The 15,078-nt window shown below is 43.6% G+C and overlaps 1 protein-coding gene across 5 annotated transcripts; it reads right to left on the bottom strand.

Moving 5' to 3' along the window:
* Positions 1–1,414: 1,414 nt before the first annotated feature.
* On the bottom strand, positions 1,415–10,238 carry LOC106567630 (heterogeneous nuclear ribonucleoprotein L-like). Of its 5 annotated transcripts, none has more exons than XM_014137140.2 (14): positions 10,088–10,238; positions 8,811–8,929; positions 8,423–8,660; positions 8,225–8,310; positions 7,810–7,906; positions 7,625–7,697; positions 3,967–4,002; positions 3,580–3,648; positions 3,155–3,438; positions 2,890–3,011; positions 2,563–2,764; positions 2,384–2,441; positions 2,108–2,263; positions 1,415–1,802 (listed from the first exon to the last, which is right to left on the bottom strand). In XM_014137140.2, exons 1-14 carry the CDS (start codon positions 10,166–10,168, stop codon positions 1,744–1,746), a joined length of 1,680 nt encoding a protein of 559 aa, XP_013992615.1. In that variant the 5' UTR covers positions 10,169–10,238; the 3' UTR covers positions 1,415–1,743. The 5 variants fall into 5 exon arrangements, with proteins under 5 accessions (XP_013992615.1, XP_013992617.1, XP_013992616.1 ...); XM_014137142.3 differs by having other exon boundaries at positions 2,156–2,263; XM_014137141.2 differs by having other exon boundaries at positions 2,108–2,251.
* Positions 10,239–15,078: the final 4,840 nt, after the last annotated feature.

The raw sequence follows: 15,078 nt of genomic DNA, 5'->3' as shown, positions 1-15,078 counted from the left end.
TTACCACTGTGGCCCTCTACATGTCCTCTGATTTGTATCTGTCTGCAGTGTTCTATCTTTTCTCGAGGACATCAATCTCATCTCCTCTTGTCCTGCTTTTTACAACAGCAAAATTGTATACATGAATGAATTGCTGCCCATGGCTTGATATAATACAGTCTCTATTTGTTACACTACAGCTAGGTGGAGGAGCTTACTTGAAAGATCACATCTGCCTCTACACTCAAGAGGTGCTGCTGATGTACAACAGCCTCAACTACAGGTGACAGAGTTGCACTGGAAAACACACAGGAGGACCCAAATGTATAATTTTAGTATATTAGAACAAGGTTGGTGTGATATATGCTTCTAATAGAGATGCATATTTGTTGGACTCCCCCTGGTTTCTCCATCTATCCCAGAGGACACTGGTTTGGATGTTTGAAGACATGGACAAATGTCAATGAGGAAGGATTTGTGGTCATGCATGGCACTACAAACAAGATTTGGTAACACTCCATATAATCAGTATACTCTTCCCATTCTTCCACCCTCTTGTCTGTGTAATGCTGTGAATTCCTCTGACTGTACTAAGGTGTATCTTTATAAGTCTTGGCATAGTTTCTACCCTGGTCCTGATTGTGCTGTATAGCCTGAACTCATGTGGTCTTTGTCAACACCAAACCTTAAGTTGGCTATACAGCACTAACAGGCTACATACTGATCACTGACTGGTGTGGTGGTTGGATGTGTCAGGGGAAATGCTCCCTGTGTCAACATGGCGGCAGAGCCTGGAAGCACCAGACTTAGTTTGTCGAAGTCTCAAACAAGGGTCAAGTGTTCTGTGTTATATGTGTATAGGTTGCCAGAATGTGTGCACACAGTCTGATCACATGTTAGACAGTGCCTTACATTCTTTAGGGGTATAAATTCAAGTACATACTGTGACTATGCATTGCAGTTTATACTCCACATGCATGGATTCCCATTGGACCACACCAGAGGCCTGTTCCACATGCTGGTATGTCTGATCCCTGGGTTGTTCCAAATAGTTATATCTTTTACTTCCATACCATTTTTGCTAAACTCTGATTTTACTTATTTGCATGTCTTTTACAAGTTGTGTGCTCATTTTTCAAATGGTTAAATTGATAAATTAAACAGTACCCTATTCAGTGCACAACTTACTCTAGTCAAAATAAGTGCACTAAATAGGATGCCATTTGGGATGCATTCTTGGACTCAAATAGAATATAACCACAAATGACATTTCTTCCCTTTCAGTACTGTTGTTTCCTTCCTCCAGATGACCCTGGCCACCATCACCATAGTAGGAATTATCTTCTGCTTCATTGTGTATACGTGCTGTGGTCCAGGCTTGATGAACCTGTTTAAGGCCTTATAGCTACTAACTGAAAAGGAAAGATCACAGCCCTATAGTTCACCATTCACTTTAATAAACATGGAATTTTTATTTATTTCAGAATAGGAGCGGTTCTTCCTTCCAAGGTCTAATGTACAGAACAAATCAAATTTAACAATAAGTCCCCCAAAAAATGAAGATTCTACATCAAACAATACACTCACTGGTACAAAATCTTGTCCGCAATATTATCACTTAAGTTAAAGGAAAACACTTGTCGGTCTCATACATTTTGTTGCTGATTCATACAGGGGACTTGTAGTGAAGATGTGAATGCAATATACACTATGCATGGTAACAGAGCATTACAGATTGGGGGGGGGGGGGGGGGTCAGTTCTTTCTAGTTGGCATGCTGTGCGGTTGAGAAACACAGCTTCAGTGTGTAAGGGTAAGGACCACCTGGAAGAAAGGGGAGGGGGGAGGTTAGCCAACTGGAAAGATTGTGTCAGTCCGGAATAATACATTAACTAGTCTGGGGTGGATTCCCAAAAACAAAAAATCTTTAGCATTAAGATCATAGTTCCTACATTTACACTTGAGTCAATATCTGCAGCGTTTACCATGAATTTGATCTCTGCGAACATAGTCGGTAGGGTAGAACCGTGCCTTTGAATGAATCCTGGCCTTAAGGTGATCTTAGTGCTGAAGATGATCATGTTTTTGGGAAAGTCACTCCTGAAGGACAGACTAGTGTATTTGCTCACCGTTGGTATCATTAGCGGTGGTGTTGTTATCGCAGTCGGAGTACTTACTGGGGTTCTTCATCTGGTAGTGGTTCATCATAGCCAGAGCCTCCATGGAATCGTTTATAGACTCCCACTCCAGCAGCCCGGATGAGCTCCTCTCACCTGTCGCGCCACCCGAGGCGAGACACACACATTCCAATTTATTGACACTGCAACACCTGACCCATGGGAATTCACTCTAATTTATAGACCAGATAAAACACTATTCATGCAAATAAAGTTCATATCACTCACTCTTTCCGTTGAAGAGTTTGATGCTGGATGGGTTCTTCACACCAAGTTCATCACAGACCTGAACGGATTATCCCCCCCCACACAAACTAGGTAAGTAAACGTGTAACGTTCAACTCCCCAAGAAAACCAACAACCCAATCCAAAGCTCCCAGCCCCCAAATCCTCTCCAGTTGTCTTACCCCATTGAAGACCTCCACGGAGATGTCGGGCTGCCCGTTGAAGAAGTGCAGGACGTTGCTGGGGTGCTGGATGCGGTTCTTTGCCGCCTGCTCCGGGGAGGTGAAGCGGTTGTTGCGGGAGCCGTGGAAGTCCTTGAAGCTGCTGGAGCCGTCCTCCAGTTCGTAGGACTGACCAGGCATGATGGCCTGCTGCTTGGACACACTGTGGACGGTGGATGGAGAACACTAGTCTCCGTGTACATTAACGCCACAAACCTGTGATGCGTCTGTTACTAGTCAGTTTCTTTGGATGTCAATGTGTATGCAGAGTTTGAAAGCGGCACTGACCAGACGTTGAGCTTCTGTCCAAACAGGAAGTTGTTGTTGAGGTGGCTGATGGCACGGTCCACAGCGTAGCAGTCGCCCATCTCCACCATGGCTGCCCCCGGCTTACTCTTCATGAACTTCACCTGAGGGAGACAGGGTTCAGAAACACTATCCTACTACCCACCCCCAACATGGCCACAGAAAATATTTTTCACCAGTCTATACCCCCAACAAGAACAGTCCATAACCTCTGCCTCAGTAATACACTGCTCCCGTCTGGACTCACCCGCTCCACGTTGCCGTAGAGACAGAAGACATTGAAGACTTTGTCGGCGTTGATCTTCGCGGGCTCCAGGCCGTACACCATGACAACAGGGGAGTCAGCGTGGGCGGTGTAGTCACCGGGGGGAGGTGGGCCATGTCCGTACCCAGGTCCCCCGTAGCTTCCACCACGTCCGCGGCCACGCCCTCCCATCGGAGGCCCCATTCGGCGCCCGCCCTCATAGTGAGGAGGAGGGGGCCCGTAGCCACTTTCATCATGGTAGCCGTGATAAGCACCAGTCGGCCCGCCTTGTGAGAGGAATGGATAGACAGAGAGAGGTGGTTACTGGGCAAACCGATTCAAATAGTCACTGGAGTCCTTCTAGACATCCCAACTCCGAGTTGACCTGTGATGCTTTTAGTACAATGAACTTCTCTGCCTATATTTACCATACTCTGGAGGGTGGTCTCCTAGTAGAGCTGGCGGCCTCGCACGCTTGTTGGGGTTGGCATTGGGATCTGAGAACAAGAAATAGCAACAAAGTTAGCCCCTGAATGCTTATTTGACAGTGTATCAACAGGGGCACAGCTACAAACTATGGGGCAGTGTTGTGATTAACATGCACGAGAAGCTGGGTTAAGATATTTACTGTCTTAAAACCCATACGTTACAAGCTTATGCAGGCCCTCATACTATTTGTTACCATAACTAAAACAAAATGTAATATACTGGAGATTTGTATGAGGATTTAACAGCAGCATAGCGAATGGAACAGTCACACTAATGTATTCCATTATTGCTCAATCATTATCAAACAAACTTATACACACACACACCTTGTGAATTGTTCCAATTGCCTTCAGCGTCAGCATCTGTGAAGGTACATACACATGTCAAAACCAAAACAAATCATGTACAAACTTACAACTATAAACAAATATTCAACCAAAAGCAAGAATCTCAAATTAACATTTAATCAGTAACATGATACAAAAAATAAAATTACATCTAGGAAAAACTAGAACCCGCTGACAAATAAACTAATTCAAACACTAACGGGCTACATGTATTAAGATGCGTTTTATTTTTATAAATCAGAACAATTCTATTAAAATGTACAGCCATTACATTGTTTAAAAGGAGCAGCCCTTTTCCCCAGTTAGGAGTAATGCGATATAGCACTAATAATACATTGAATATCACTTAGTAGCTAAGCTTAATGTTTATTTGAGTCTAGCATGACTCGAGTTTCATAACCTGACAAACGCATAGCACATGGACAACAGTCAGAAAAGCATTTGACAAAAACATGGCCTGGAATTTTATACGTGTGAATGAATATATTACATTGGCTAGCTATAATATACAGAAACAACCAGAGACCTTTCCTCAAAAGTCCAGTGGATTGTGCTTTTAGAAACTACTTTAACTTATACATCTAACAGTGGTCTGCATCAAAATATGGAAAACTAGAAATTCAATTCAGTCTTCCCCTTTTCATAGAACTACACATTTCTAAAGCAATATTACAGAGGATAGCCTAAAGAGCACTAGCAGCAATCTCAGTGAGGAGATTCCAGAACTAATTTGATAAGTCAACGATTCACATAAGGGGTTGACAAAGTCAATCACAATAAGCAGACATTTACATTAAAATCACTCTATCACCTGGTCAGTCATGTCTCTTTACATGTACTTACAGCACCAGACATGGAGAACACAGGATGCAGAAGGCTGGTAGGGGGCACTCGTCAGTAAGAATCCTACCCACCAAACTTGTGACTCCAGCTTCAACTCACTGTTTCCACATTTCCCCACCAGAGAAAGAGTATCCACCAATCTTCCACGCTTCGCTTCAAGTTGGTTGCTTTGTTTTTAAGTGTTGCCATTTGAGGCACATTTCCAGCTTACCGTGCTTTGACCGCAAAGCCAGAGGACATTTGCACCGTTTGAGGCGTGTCTTGTCGTCAGACACAGAGCCAAACCTGCATCACACGGGAGGCGTTAAGAGGCATCACTACAGGCCAGTTCAGAAAGGAAAAAAAACAACGTAGTAGAATCAACACAAGAACAGCACAGAGAGAAGAGGGGGAGGGGAGGGTACAAGGGAAAAAACAGAGCACCCAAGTCCATCAATGCAGAGAGAAGTTTGGGAAATGCTGAGGTTTCTATCAGTTTGCCTCTGTGCTTGTATGCTTGGCAGGTGTTTGATGCTTGTGTCTTCGTGGTCCCCGTTTGGGTTTTGTGCAGTGCGTCTTCTCATGTAAGGGGCCGCACAGTGTGCTGCTTGTTTTTTTTGTACAATGGATGTGGTCCCCCCATGGCGAAGTGAGGCATCTAGTGCTTGGCACTAAAATCATCTGGAATGGCATTGTCTGCATGGTGGTGTGTTGTCGTGGCGATTCAACTTGGTGTGTTGTTGCCGTGAGTATTCAGCTCGGTGGTGTGTTGTTCAGCACAAGAGGGGAGAGTGATATCAAAAGGAAGCCCACACACCCAAGTCAAGAGACGGGACGGCATAAGGGTAGTTTGAGAAAAAGTGTTTCCGCTGCCTCTGTATATTGTCTCAGTATGTAATGTCATCTGTTCCCTTCTCGGGCTGTTAAGTGTGTTTTGAAAACTCCTCTGTTGCTCGCTGAGTGGTTGGTGTCTGACAGTCGGATCCCGAGGGCTGGGAGGAGTGGCCTTATCGGCCACACACCAGACTCCTGCCCCCATCAAACAAAATGTGTTGTGTCAATAGGTGAGATCTTCAGCGTTCTGGAGATGGGATATGCTGTACTTGTAAGAGGAGGATGGATGGATATCAATCTATCAGATCAGTCTGTGGTGGTGGATAATGCTGGGTGTCTGCTCACAGACTCTTGGGAGTCTCAGGCCCTCACCATGATCAAAACAGGATGGCTATTTTCCCCAAACCAAAAGTGGGATAAAAAGAGGAACATGGTTTTCCTTGCAGAAGTGGAGAGAGTGGTGGTGGAAATTTGGATTAGGAAGAAAATCAGGCTGTGTGAATTCCAGTGTCCAGCCCCCATTGTGTCCGATGTTAACCGAGGAACTGGTTGGTTTGGAATGCCTGTGGGTGGGTGCTGTTGTGTCTTAAGCTACAGCATGTGTCTGCTTAGGGCTGTAGGTGAGTCTGTATGACTGTGCACAGTGAGGACACGAGGAGCAGCGCCAGCCGCAATTAACACCTGCACATTAACAGGGGCTGTCTAAACACTGCCGTTATTTTTTCTCTCTTACACCTCCTGAGTGTCAAATGTCTGAAATGAAGATGTGGCCATGGTGTGGTTGAAACTACTAAGACAAAAACGCATCGTGGCAAAAATATGAGAATCTGATAGTCAATTTGACTATCACCTCAAATAAAAATGTGTTCCCTTTTGCATAAAGGGTTCAGGGCATACAGCTAGAAGCAAGGCAAATGGCATACTGCTATTTCACTGTGTCCCATCGGATGGCAAATATTATGCACTGTAAGAGGTTGAACTAAGAGAGCAATGTTAGATTAATGTATCTACCAAGCTTCATACATTACTGGAACACCATGATTTTATTTTGGCACTCATGGAGGCACACCATATACAAATAGAGAGAAGGCCACAAGAAACCCTGCCTGGATTGAAAACAGCCATCCACAAATAGTCAGAATGAACAACTCATTGACAGGTCGTAAACTGGACTTCTTGAAAGTTCCAGGAATACCATGGATTCCTTGAACACTTGCCTCTGCAATGTTACCATAGAGATTCCTAATGACAAACATTTTACTTAAAGGCCACCCCAAAGGCAGGGAAACCTGGTCCATGAGAGCTACAGGGTCAGAGGTTGCCAACACACCCTGGCTGGAACAAAAACCAACAGACACTTTAGTCTCAAGGCACAGATTCGAATGCCAAAGCCTGACTTTAGCCATGATTGGACAAACTAAAAAAAGAACCATAAGCGTTATTTTGCAAAAAAAAATCTCCAATATGGTTTTGAGATTAATGGGTGCAGGGGCATTCCAAGTAAGACACCTAGGGTGTAACAAGGTGCTTGGGTGCAGACAGGAGCTTGACGTGTGGAAGTGAGGTGTGACACGCACTGGGGGGAATGTGAACCTGTGTGACGAGACCCTAGGTGCTTCATTGTGACATAATGAGGCATTCATCAGTTTACCCAAGAATGCATGCAGTGGTCTTAGATGCAGAAAATTCACAGTGCAGGAGCATGTGCTGCAAAATGGCTACCCCCCCCCCCCCCCGAGGTCACTCCTTGTGCCCTTACTGTCTGTCGTGTTGTGAGAGAGCGTGAGGACACGGGGTGCTGCGTCACAGAAGTAGTGCCTCACCCACGTCACTGCTCGTCATGGCCAAATCACCATGGAGCAGGGCGTTCAAAGGCACTACGCCCGGAGGCCTGGGACCCTACCCATACCACAATGGCATAAGAGCAGGAGGAGGAGAAGAGAGAAGGGGGTGGGGAGGGATGCGGGGCTGTGTGTTTTACCTTGGCCACTCGGGTTGGGGTTTGTGTAGTCCCAGGTATCCTGGTCATTTTTGAACACGTTGAGGCGGGTTGGCTGTAAAGAGGGACATTCGAGCATTTCATTATTTTGCCCATCGCAGTGTTCCTTCTGTGAAATGACCCCAGTGTTTAGACGGACAATTGAAGATATGCATGTAACCACTCACCTTGGCATACTCAATCTTCAGTGTGCAGCAGCCAGAGTAGATGTCTGCCCCATTTAGAGAGGCTTTCGCCCTCTGGGCACTTTGTACAGCATCAAATGTATTGGAAGTCATGGAAACTATGGGTAAAAAATGCATACCATGCCTACTTTCCACATTCCATGTTTCTCTTGTAATTCAAAGCTCTATTTATGAAACAATGAGCACTTGTTACACAATTAGATCTATATCAAGCACAAATATTTACTAGCCACCACTTGCAAATGACAACAGTCAGTGGTGCTGACAGGAGCTTTAAGTGTGGTGTGTAGTAAGGTTGTGTGGCATGCACTGTGGGGAATGTGCACCTGTGTGTGGTGACGAGATCCCCGGCACGATACAACATTTTCAACAATATGAGATTTTGAGCAAAGGATATTCCACCATGGCCTGAACGCCATTCTTCCTGAAGATGACAATCCTTTGGACGGGGCCGCAGTTGTTACAGACTGTGTACAGCACATCCTGCAGAGCAAAGAGTCAAATGGTATGATTAACAATGCAATGCAGCGAGCCAAACAATTGTGCCATGTCATGGCAACGAAACAGCTGCCTTGTATAATAGTGGGTGTGTTACCGAGGTGATGGGATAGATGGGGTTCATGATGGTGAGCAGCAGCACGTTATTGACGCTGCGTGAGTCGTCTGGGTCTCCGGGCCGGGAGATCTTCTGGCTGGTGGAGTAGTTGATGAAGGCAGGGTGCCCGGCAATGTAGACCTGGTTCTCGGCCGCATAGGTCACAGCATTGCAGGATCCATTCATGTCCTCGTACTCCACCAGGGCCTGGCGCTTCTTGGGCATCATGACCACATAACTGTGAAGAGAATGGAAGATGGAATAATGTGGTTTCTATGCACCGCATGATAAACCTACAGGAACAAAAGACTTCACCAATACATTTGGAATGGTGCAAAATAAAACTCTTGTCAAAGAAAAGGATAATTAAAGTGTGTATGATAATCACCTTATGGTCCCGAACTCCTGCAGGGCTTCCACTAGATCTGCCTCCATGATGCCATCGACAAGGCCCCTGATGTGAACCACCGGGGAAGGGAGTGTTTTATGGGGGTCATCATAGCCCTCCTTACAAACAAGACCAAAAAGTTGATTAGAGAAAACCAGTACAGATTAGGGTGTGTGCTACCAATTAAAACCAACCTGTATTGATGACAGAGCAACACAGGAACCACCCAAGAGTACAACACAAATCCAAGTTAGCTAAAGTAAACAATGATGGGGTTGGCAAACAGTGTGTACTAAATAGAACACCACATCATAAACATAAACTTTGTAAATAACAAAGTTGCCAACAAGCAATGCTTGGAGAGATGACTATTTTTTGCAAATTTTGACAGCAAGAAAATATAACACATTTTCAGTGCGGCCCTCCAGACCTCATTGAAGACAATGCAGCCCCTGGGGCAAAATGAGTTTAACAACCCTGGGCTAGAGTATGTTGTATATCCGCAGAATAAGATACCAGGTAGGGAGTGGGCAATTTTGTTGAGTTTTTCCACTCACCACGTTTATTCAACAAACAACGCATACAAAGTAGCACGATCAATTCACCTTGCTAACTCGCTGCCGAATAGGCATCAACTCACTACGTAGCTTATGCTTAATGTTTGTCCATAGGCAACCAGAGTGAGGACAGACATTTTTCGGAATAAACGTGGTGAGTGAAAAACTTTGAAATAGCCCACTCCCTACCCGGTATCTTATTCGGCCGCTATACAACTTCGTATGCGTTGTTTGTTGGCAACCTTGTTATTTACGAAGTTTTTGGAACAGATTCCTGTTGGAACGTTCCACAAATTATACCCACCCCACAAAATTAATTAAATTGTCACCAAGTATTCCCGCTTGGATATGTTGACTAAACTAACCTCCATCATACAACGCTAACTAACGTTCGGAACCTAGTTAACTAACGCCTGCTATCCTCATTAGCCGCATATCTTCGACGATAAAATTACGCAAGATAGCAATGTTGGCTACGCTTAATACAGTTTACAAAACTAGAGAAATACATAGCTAACTAGTTTAGCTAGGAAAAAAATACCGGTTGTGCGGCTAGCTAGTTACCTTCTGCTAACGTTAGCTAGTTCCGTCTGGCTCAGGCTAGCTAGTGTTCAGCATTCATGTTGTTACACACTCGAAGATCCAAAATGCTGGGGGGGGGGAATGTTTTATTGATGCATGCACTTTTGCTCCCCAACGAAGTCGCAAGTCAATACTTACCGTCGTCATCCCGTCTTCGGTTTTCTGTCTTTTCGTTGCTCTGCCACCCTCGTTGTAATAGCGACCTGCTGCGGCAGCCATGTTGTCTTCTTCTTCTATAATATTATGGCAAACATTATAGGTGCATGCCGCCACCTACTGTACTGGAGTGTGTTGTCACCGGGAGTACACTACACGATCATGCCCCGATTTAGCTGTCCCAGACACGTTTCGATCGGAGACAAAATCACCATGTTGTTGCCTACTCGGGCTGGCGGCCGTCACCGACGCTTGTTTGTGAGCAGTCCCAGATGTCCCGATAGTTTCAAACATGTTTGATTTTACAGGACACAAATCTGCAATGCACTTGTGGTGTGAGATGTGCAACGACAAGTTTTGAAAACGGTGATCAGCAAAAACCAAAGAGAGCTTGTCAGAGAAGAGGCCAGTGCAGCGGTCTAAGGCAATCAATGCATGAGGCATCACTACAGTCCCTGGTCAGGGGCGAAAATCTGATATCAACTTTGGAGGGGACAATTACATGACATTTTCTCAAGAGCAATTCCTGAGGGGGACACCAAAAGTAGTGCTGTAACACATAGCCTACATTGTAATATGGTAAATGTATATTGAGGAACCAAAGAAATAAGATGTTTGCCGTACTCCTAACTACCGGTACCCAAAACGACACAACTAATCACAACAGCAATACCATTGCCTTTAACAAATCTTAGTTCAGTCACCAGTTTAAGTTGAGAGTGGGGGTATCCATGGCATTTTCCAATTATGTTCCTATTTTACAAGTCAAAAAAATTGAGAACCTTTCATAATGTTGCCAAACAAAGACTCAACAAACTTACCTGAGACTCCCTGTCTCTGCCAGTCTGTCCCTGCATATCTGTCCCCAACTCTGCTGTCTGTGTGCCATCTGTTGCCTGCTCTGCCTAATGACATCATTGTGAAACATTTCCATTAGAATTTCATTTCTTTCTTATGAACATTTTATCAACTAGTCTTTGAGATATTAGGCTACTAGGGTTCTTACTATGCGTTTTGGTGTATTGAAAAATACTCTGATGTTCGTCTTTTATTTTTCTGCCATTTTTCTACCTGGCTGGCTGGCTGGCTAGACACACACACACACACAGTGTGTAGGTTATTTACAGTAGGAGATGGGCTTCTATCATCTTCAATCATTCTATTTGGGCTTTTTCTAAAAGGTAGCTAGCAAATGTGAAACGGATTAAAATGACAAGAGTTGACAGCTGTATGAGTTCACCATTTACACAACATATGCTGCAACCTTTTGTAATTTTAATAGTTTGTTTCATATTGGCTGGCTTCCAACAATAGCTGAATTTGCAAAGCTAGCGAGCACCAATTCAGTTTCAGTGGTGTTTGCTATAATCTTTGCTACCCAGGTTAAATAAAGGTGAAATAAAATAAATAAATAAGTTCCCATGCGACAATTTAGCTTTTGCAACGAGACCATTAAATATATTTAAGACAATGGTAGAAGAGAGTGTAGTTCTGTTCAGTTTGGACTTCAGTTTATCGCTAACCTTATCACAGAGACTTTGAAGCACTAACTTACATCATCTGCATGCTGATCTTGGAATAAATTGACGATAGCAAAGATTCCATCTTTGACGACGCCACATAAATGGAATAGGTACTAGCTAGCTTAATAGTTAATATTTGCGCGCTAGCTCTGCATATTCAGCTAGTGTGTGTGCGCGATTGACTGGATGAACCTCACGTCAGTTACGTTCATTGAGTGCCTTTCAGACAGTAGACACTACCCCTCTGTTACCTTGCCAACTAAGGAACTGGCAGTGGATTAAACCATTGTGAGGCAAAGGGTGGGGGGGTCGCAATCTTTTGAAACTTAAAAACGCGCTATTAAGTGTCTATAATCAGCACAATTGCTTTCATTGTAATTTAAATAATATTAATAATACGCATAGTTATGTTTCAGTGATATATTGGGGGGGACAAATCATATTTTTCCCAGGATGGGGGGGGTCGTGTCCCCCCCGTCCCCCCCAGGATTTCCGCCCCTGTCCCTGGTTCGAACCCAGACTGTATCATATCCGGCCGTGATTGGGAGTCCCATAGGGCTGCGCACAATTAACTCAGCATCGTCCCGGTTTGGCAGGGGTAGGCCGTCATTGTAAATAATAATTTGTTCTTAACTGACTTGCCTAGTTAAATAAAGGTTCAATAAAAAATAAAATAACCAAAGCATCAAATCGTTACAGCTCTGAAGTGCACAAGCAATGTTATTCAATTAAAAATGTTGGCTAGACATTTCAACTCTGTGTGGCAAGCGTAAATGTCTGACTGAAAACGTTAATGAGGCGCTTTGATCCACAGCTCGTTGTAGCTACGTTACATCTTATCACATCATTGTTTTAGCGAGACAACGTGCAATCGACAATCCTCTTATTTTTTTAAATGTTTAATTTATTATTTTTGTATTTTTTATTAACAAATAACAAACAAAATCGAATAGTCACATGCAAACAAGCATACATAAACTATTTACATTGCCAGGAATCCTAAACAAACAAATCCTATTCATAAATAATACAAGTTTTAATTGCCTTTTTGTTTTTCATTTTAGTTAAAGTAGTGCCATATTGTTTACATTCATTTATAAAGTGAAAAAAGTTTGTTTCGAATTAGACCATTTGCATTTGTGAATATGAAATTTACCTAGTATTATTAGCAGTTGAATTATATATACTACATCTTTATCTATGTCAGAATTTCTGAAATAAATCATTATATCAAAACCATTAAATAGTACAACCGGTCCTATTTTTTTGTAACAAAATTCTGTATGGCAATCCAAAACACTCTACTATAAATACAGGCAAAAAACAAATGCAAAATGGTCTCCTTCTCCATTCCACAGAAATCACAGTTATAGTCAATATTTAGCTTGAATCTTTCCAAAACATGTTTCACAGGATAAATTCTGTGTAACATTTTAAATGAAACTTCCTTTACTTTGTTACTGATACAATATTTGTTAGCAATTTTCCATGCTTTGCCCCACTGTATATCACCATAGATATTTGACCAAAATAATCTTGCTGAGGGAATTGTAGTATCACAAACAATATTCCTAATCTGTTTATTACTACATTTATCTTTGATGTTAATATTGCCAATGAATATATTTTAATGTAAATCTGTTACATCAACCACAGAAGAATTTGGGGTTATTGGAATTCTTTTGGGGTTATTGGAATTTTAAACTTATCAAGAAATTCCCCATATGAGAGTAGATGTCCATCCTGATTCAGTAACTGACCAACCAAAATAATTTTATTCTCAAACCAGTTACGAAAAAAGAGAGACTTATTTTTAAATCGTATATCTTTGTTGTTCCATATAAAGTATCTGTGAGGGGAAAAATTGTGTTTATACGCTAACATCCAAGCTAAAATTGCCTGCTTATGGAATTTGGCCAACTTTACTGGGATTTTATCAACATCAAAATTACATCGAAACAATAATTCTAAACCACCAACAGAGTCAAATAAATACTTAGGGAAGACATTTCAAATACTCTTCTGGTTCTTAACATACTGCAGAATCCAATTTATTTAAAAAGTATTATTTAGAGTATTGAAACCTAAAACCTCAAGACCTCCTTGTTCTTGGGTATTAGTGAGAATATCTTTTCGTAGATAGTGAGGCTTGTTCCTCCAAATAAAATTATAAAGAATCTTATCTAAGTCCTTTACAATTTTAGGGGGTAAGTCAAGTGATAACGAGGCATAAACCGATCTGGATAACCCTTCAGCTTTAGACAATAAAACCCGACCGTATAATGAAATATCTGTCATCAACCAGAGGTTCAATTTCTTCTTTGTTTTCTCAATAATGGGGTTAAAGTTCAATTCACTCCTTTGTTTTTCATCCTTGCATATAACAATTCCAAGATAAGTAACTGTCATAAGCGTCGTTGTAGGTAGTGGACCAAAACGCAGCGGGTATATGAATCATCTTCTTTTATTGAAGGAAAAACAAAAACAAAACACTTACACAAAACAAACAATGAAAACAGTCCTGTAAGGTGCTCAGACTATACACGGAAACAACCACCCACAAACACAAGAGACAATTAACCCACTTAAATTTGGCCTCCAATTAGAGGCAACGACAACCAGCTGCCTCTAATTGGAGGTCGTTCCAAACCCCCAACAAAGAAATAGAAAACCCAGATAAACACATAGAAATAGAAAATATAGAACATACACCAAAACCCCCGAAACACACATAACAAACACCCCCTGTCACGCCCTGACCAAACTACAATAACAAACAACCCCTTTTACTGGTCAGGACGTGACAGTACCCCCCCCCCCCCCCCCCAAAAGGTGCAGACCCTGGATGCACCGAAACACAAAAACCCCACAAAAAATAACCCCAAACTTAAAGGGAGGGAAGGGAGGGTGGCTACCGTCACCGACGGCTCCCATGCTACACCCCCCCCCCCCCCCCCCCTCCCCAATCCTCCAACTACGGAGGTAGCTCAGGCTCCGGCTTTAGTCCCCATCTTAACCTGCCCACCCCCCTTGAAGGCTCATGGCTGTAGACTACTGCTAAAGGCTCTGGGCTAAGGCGCGTCGCTGGAGACCTCGGGCTGAGGCGCGTCGCTGGAGACCTCGAGCTGAGGCGCGTCGCTGGAGACCTCGGGCTGAGGCGCGTCGCTGGTGACCTCGGGCTGAGGCGCGTCGCTGGAGACCTCGGGCTGAGGCGCCTCGCTGGAGACCTCGGGCTGAGGCGCGTCGCTGGAGACCTAGGGCTGAGGCGCGTCGCTGGAGACCTAGGGCTGAGGCGCGTCGCTGGAGACCTCGGGCTGAGGCGCGTCGCTGGAGACCTAGGACTGAGGCGCATCTCTGCAGGCTCCGGACTGAGGTGCGTCTCTGCAGGCTCCGGACTGAGGCGCGTCTCTGCAGGCTCCGGACTGAGGCGCGTCTCTGCAGGCTCATGAC

This window comes from Salmo salar, chromosome 13, assembly GCF_965601325.2.
Source record: "Salmo salar chromosome 13, fSalSal1, whole genome shotgun sequence".
NCBI classification, from domain to species: Eukaryota; Metazoa; Chordata; class Actinopteri; order Salmoniformes; family Salmonidae; genus Salmo; species Salmo salar.
The sequence above is the reverse complement of the archived record's forward strand: the minus strand, read 5'-3'. Positions and strand labels throughout refer to the sequence as shown.

Bases quoted from the DNA above. Each gene is read 5' to 3' on its own strand.
- LOC106567630 (XM_014137140.2), bottom strand. From the start codon at position 10,168: ATGGCTGCCGCAGCAGGTCGCTATTACAACGAGGGTGGCAGAGCAACG. The intron at 4,003-7,624 runs GTAAAACACACA...GTACCTTCACAG, and splicing joins CCCCAACCCGAGTGGCCAAG to ATGCTGACGCTGAAGGCAAT. The intron at 2,264-2,383 runs GTGAGTGATATG...GTCTCGCCTCGG, and splicing joins CAAACTCTTCAACGGAAAGA to GTGGCGCGACAGGTGAGAGG.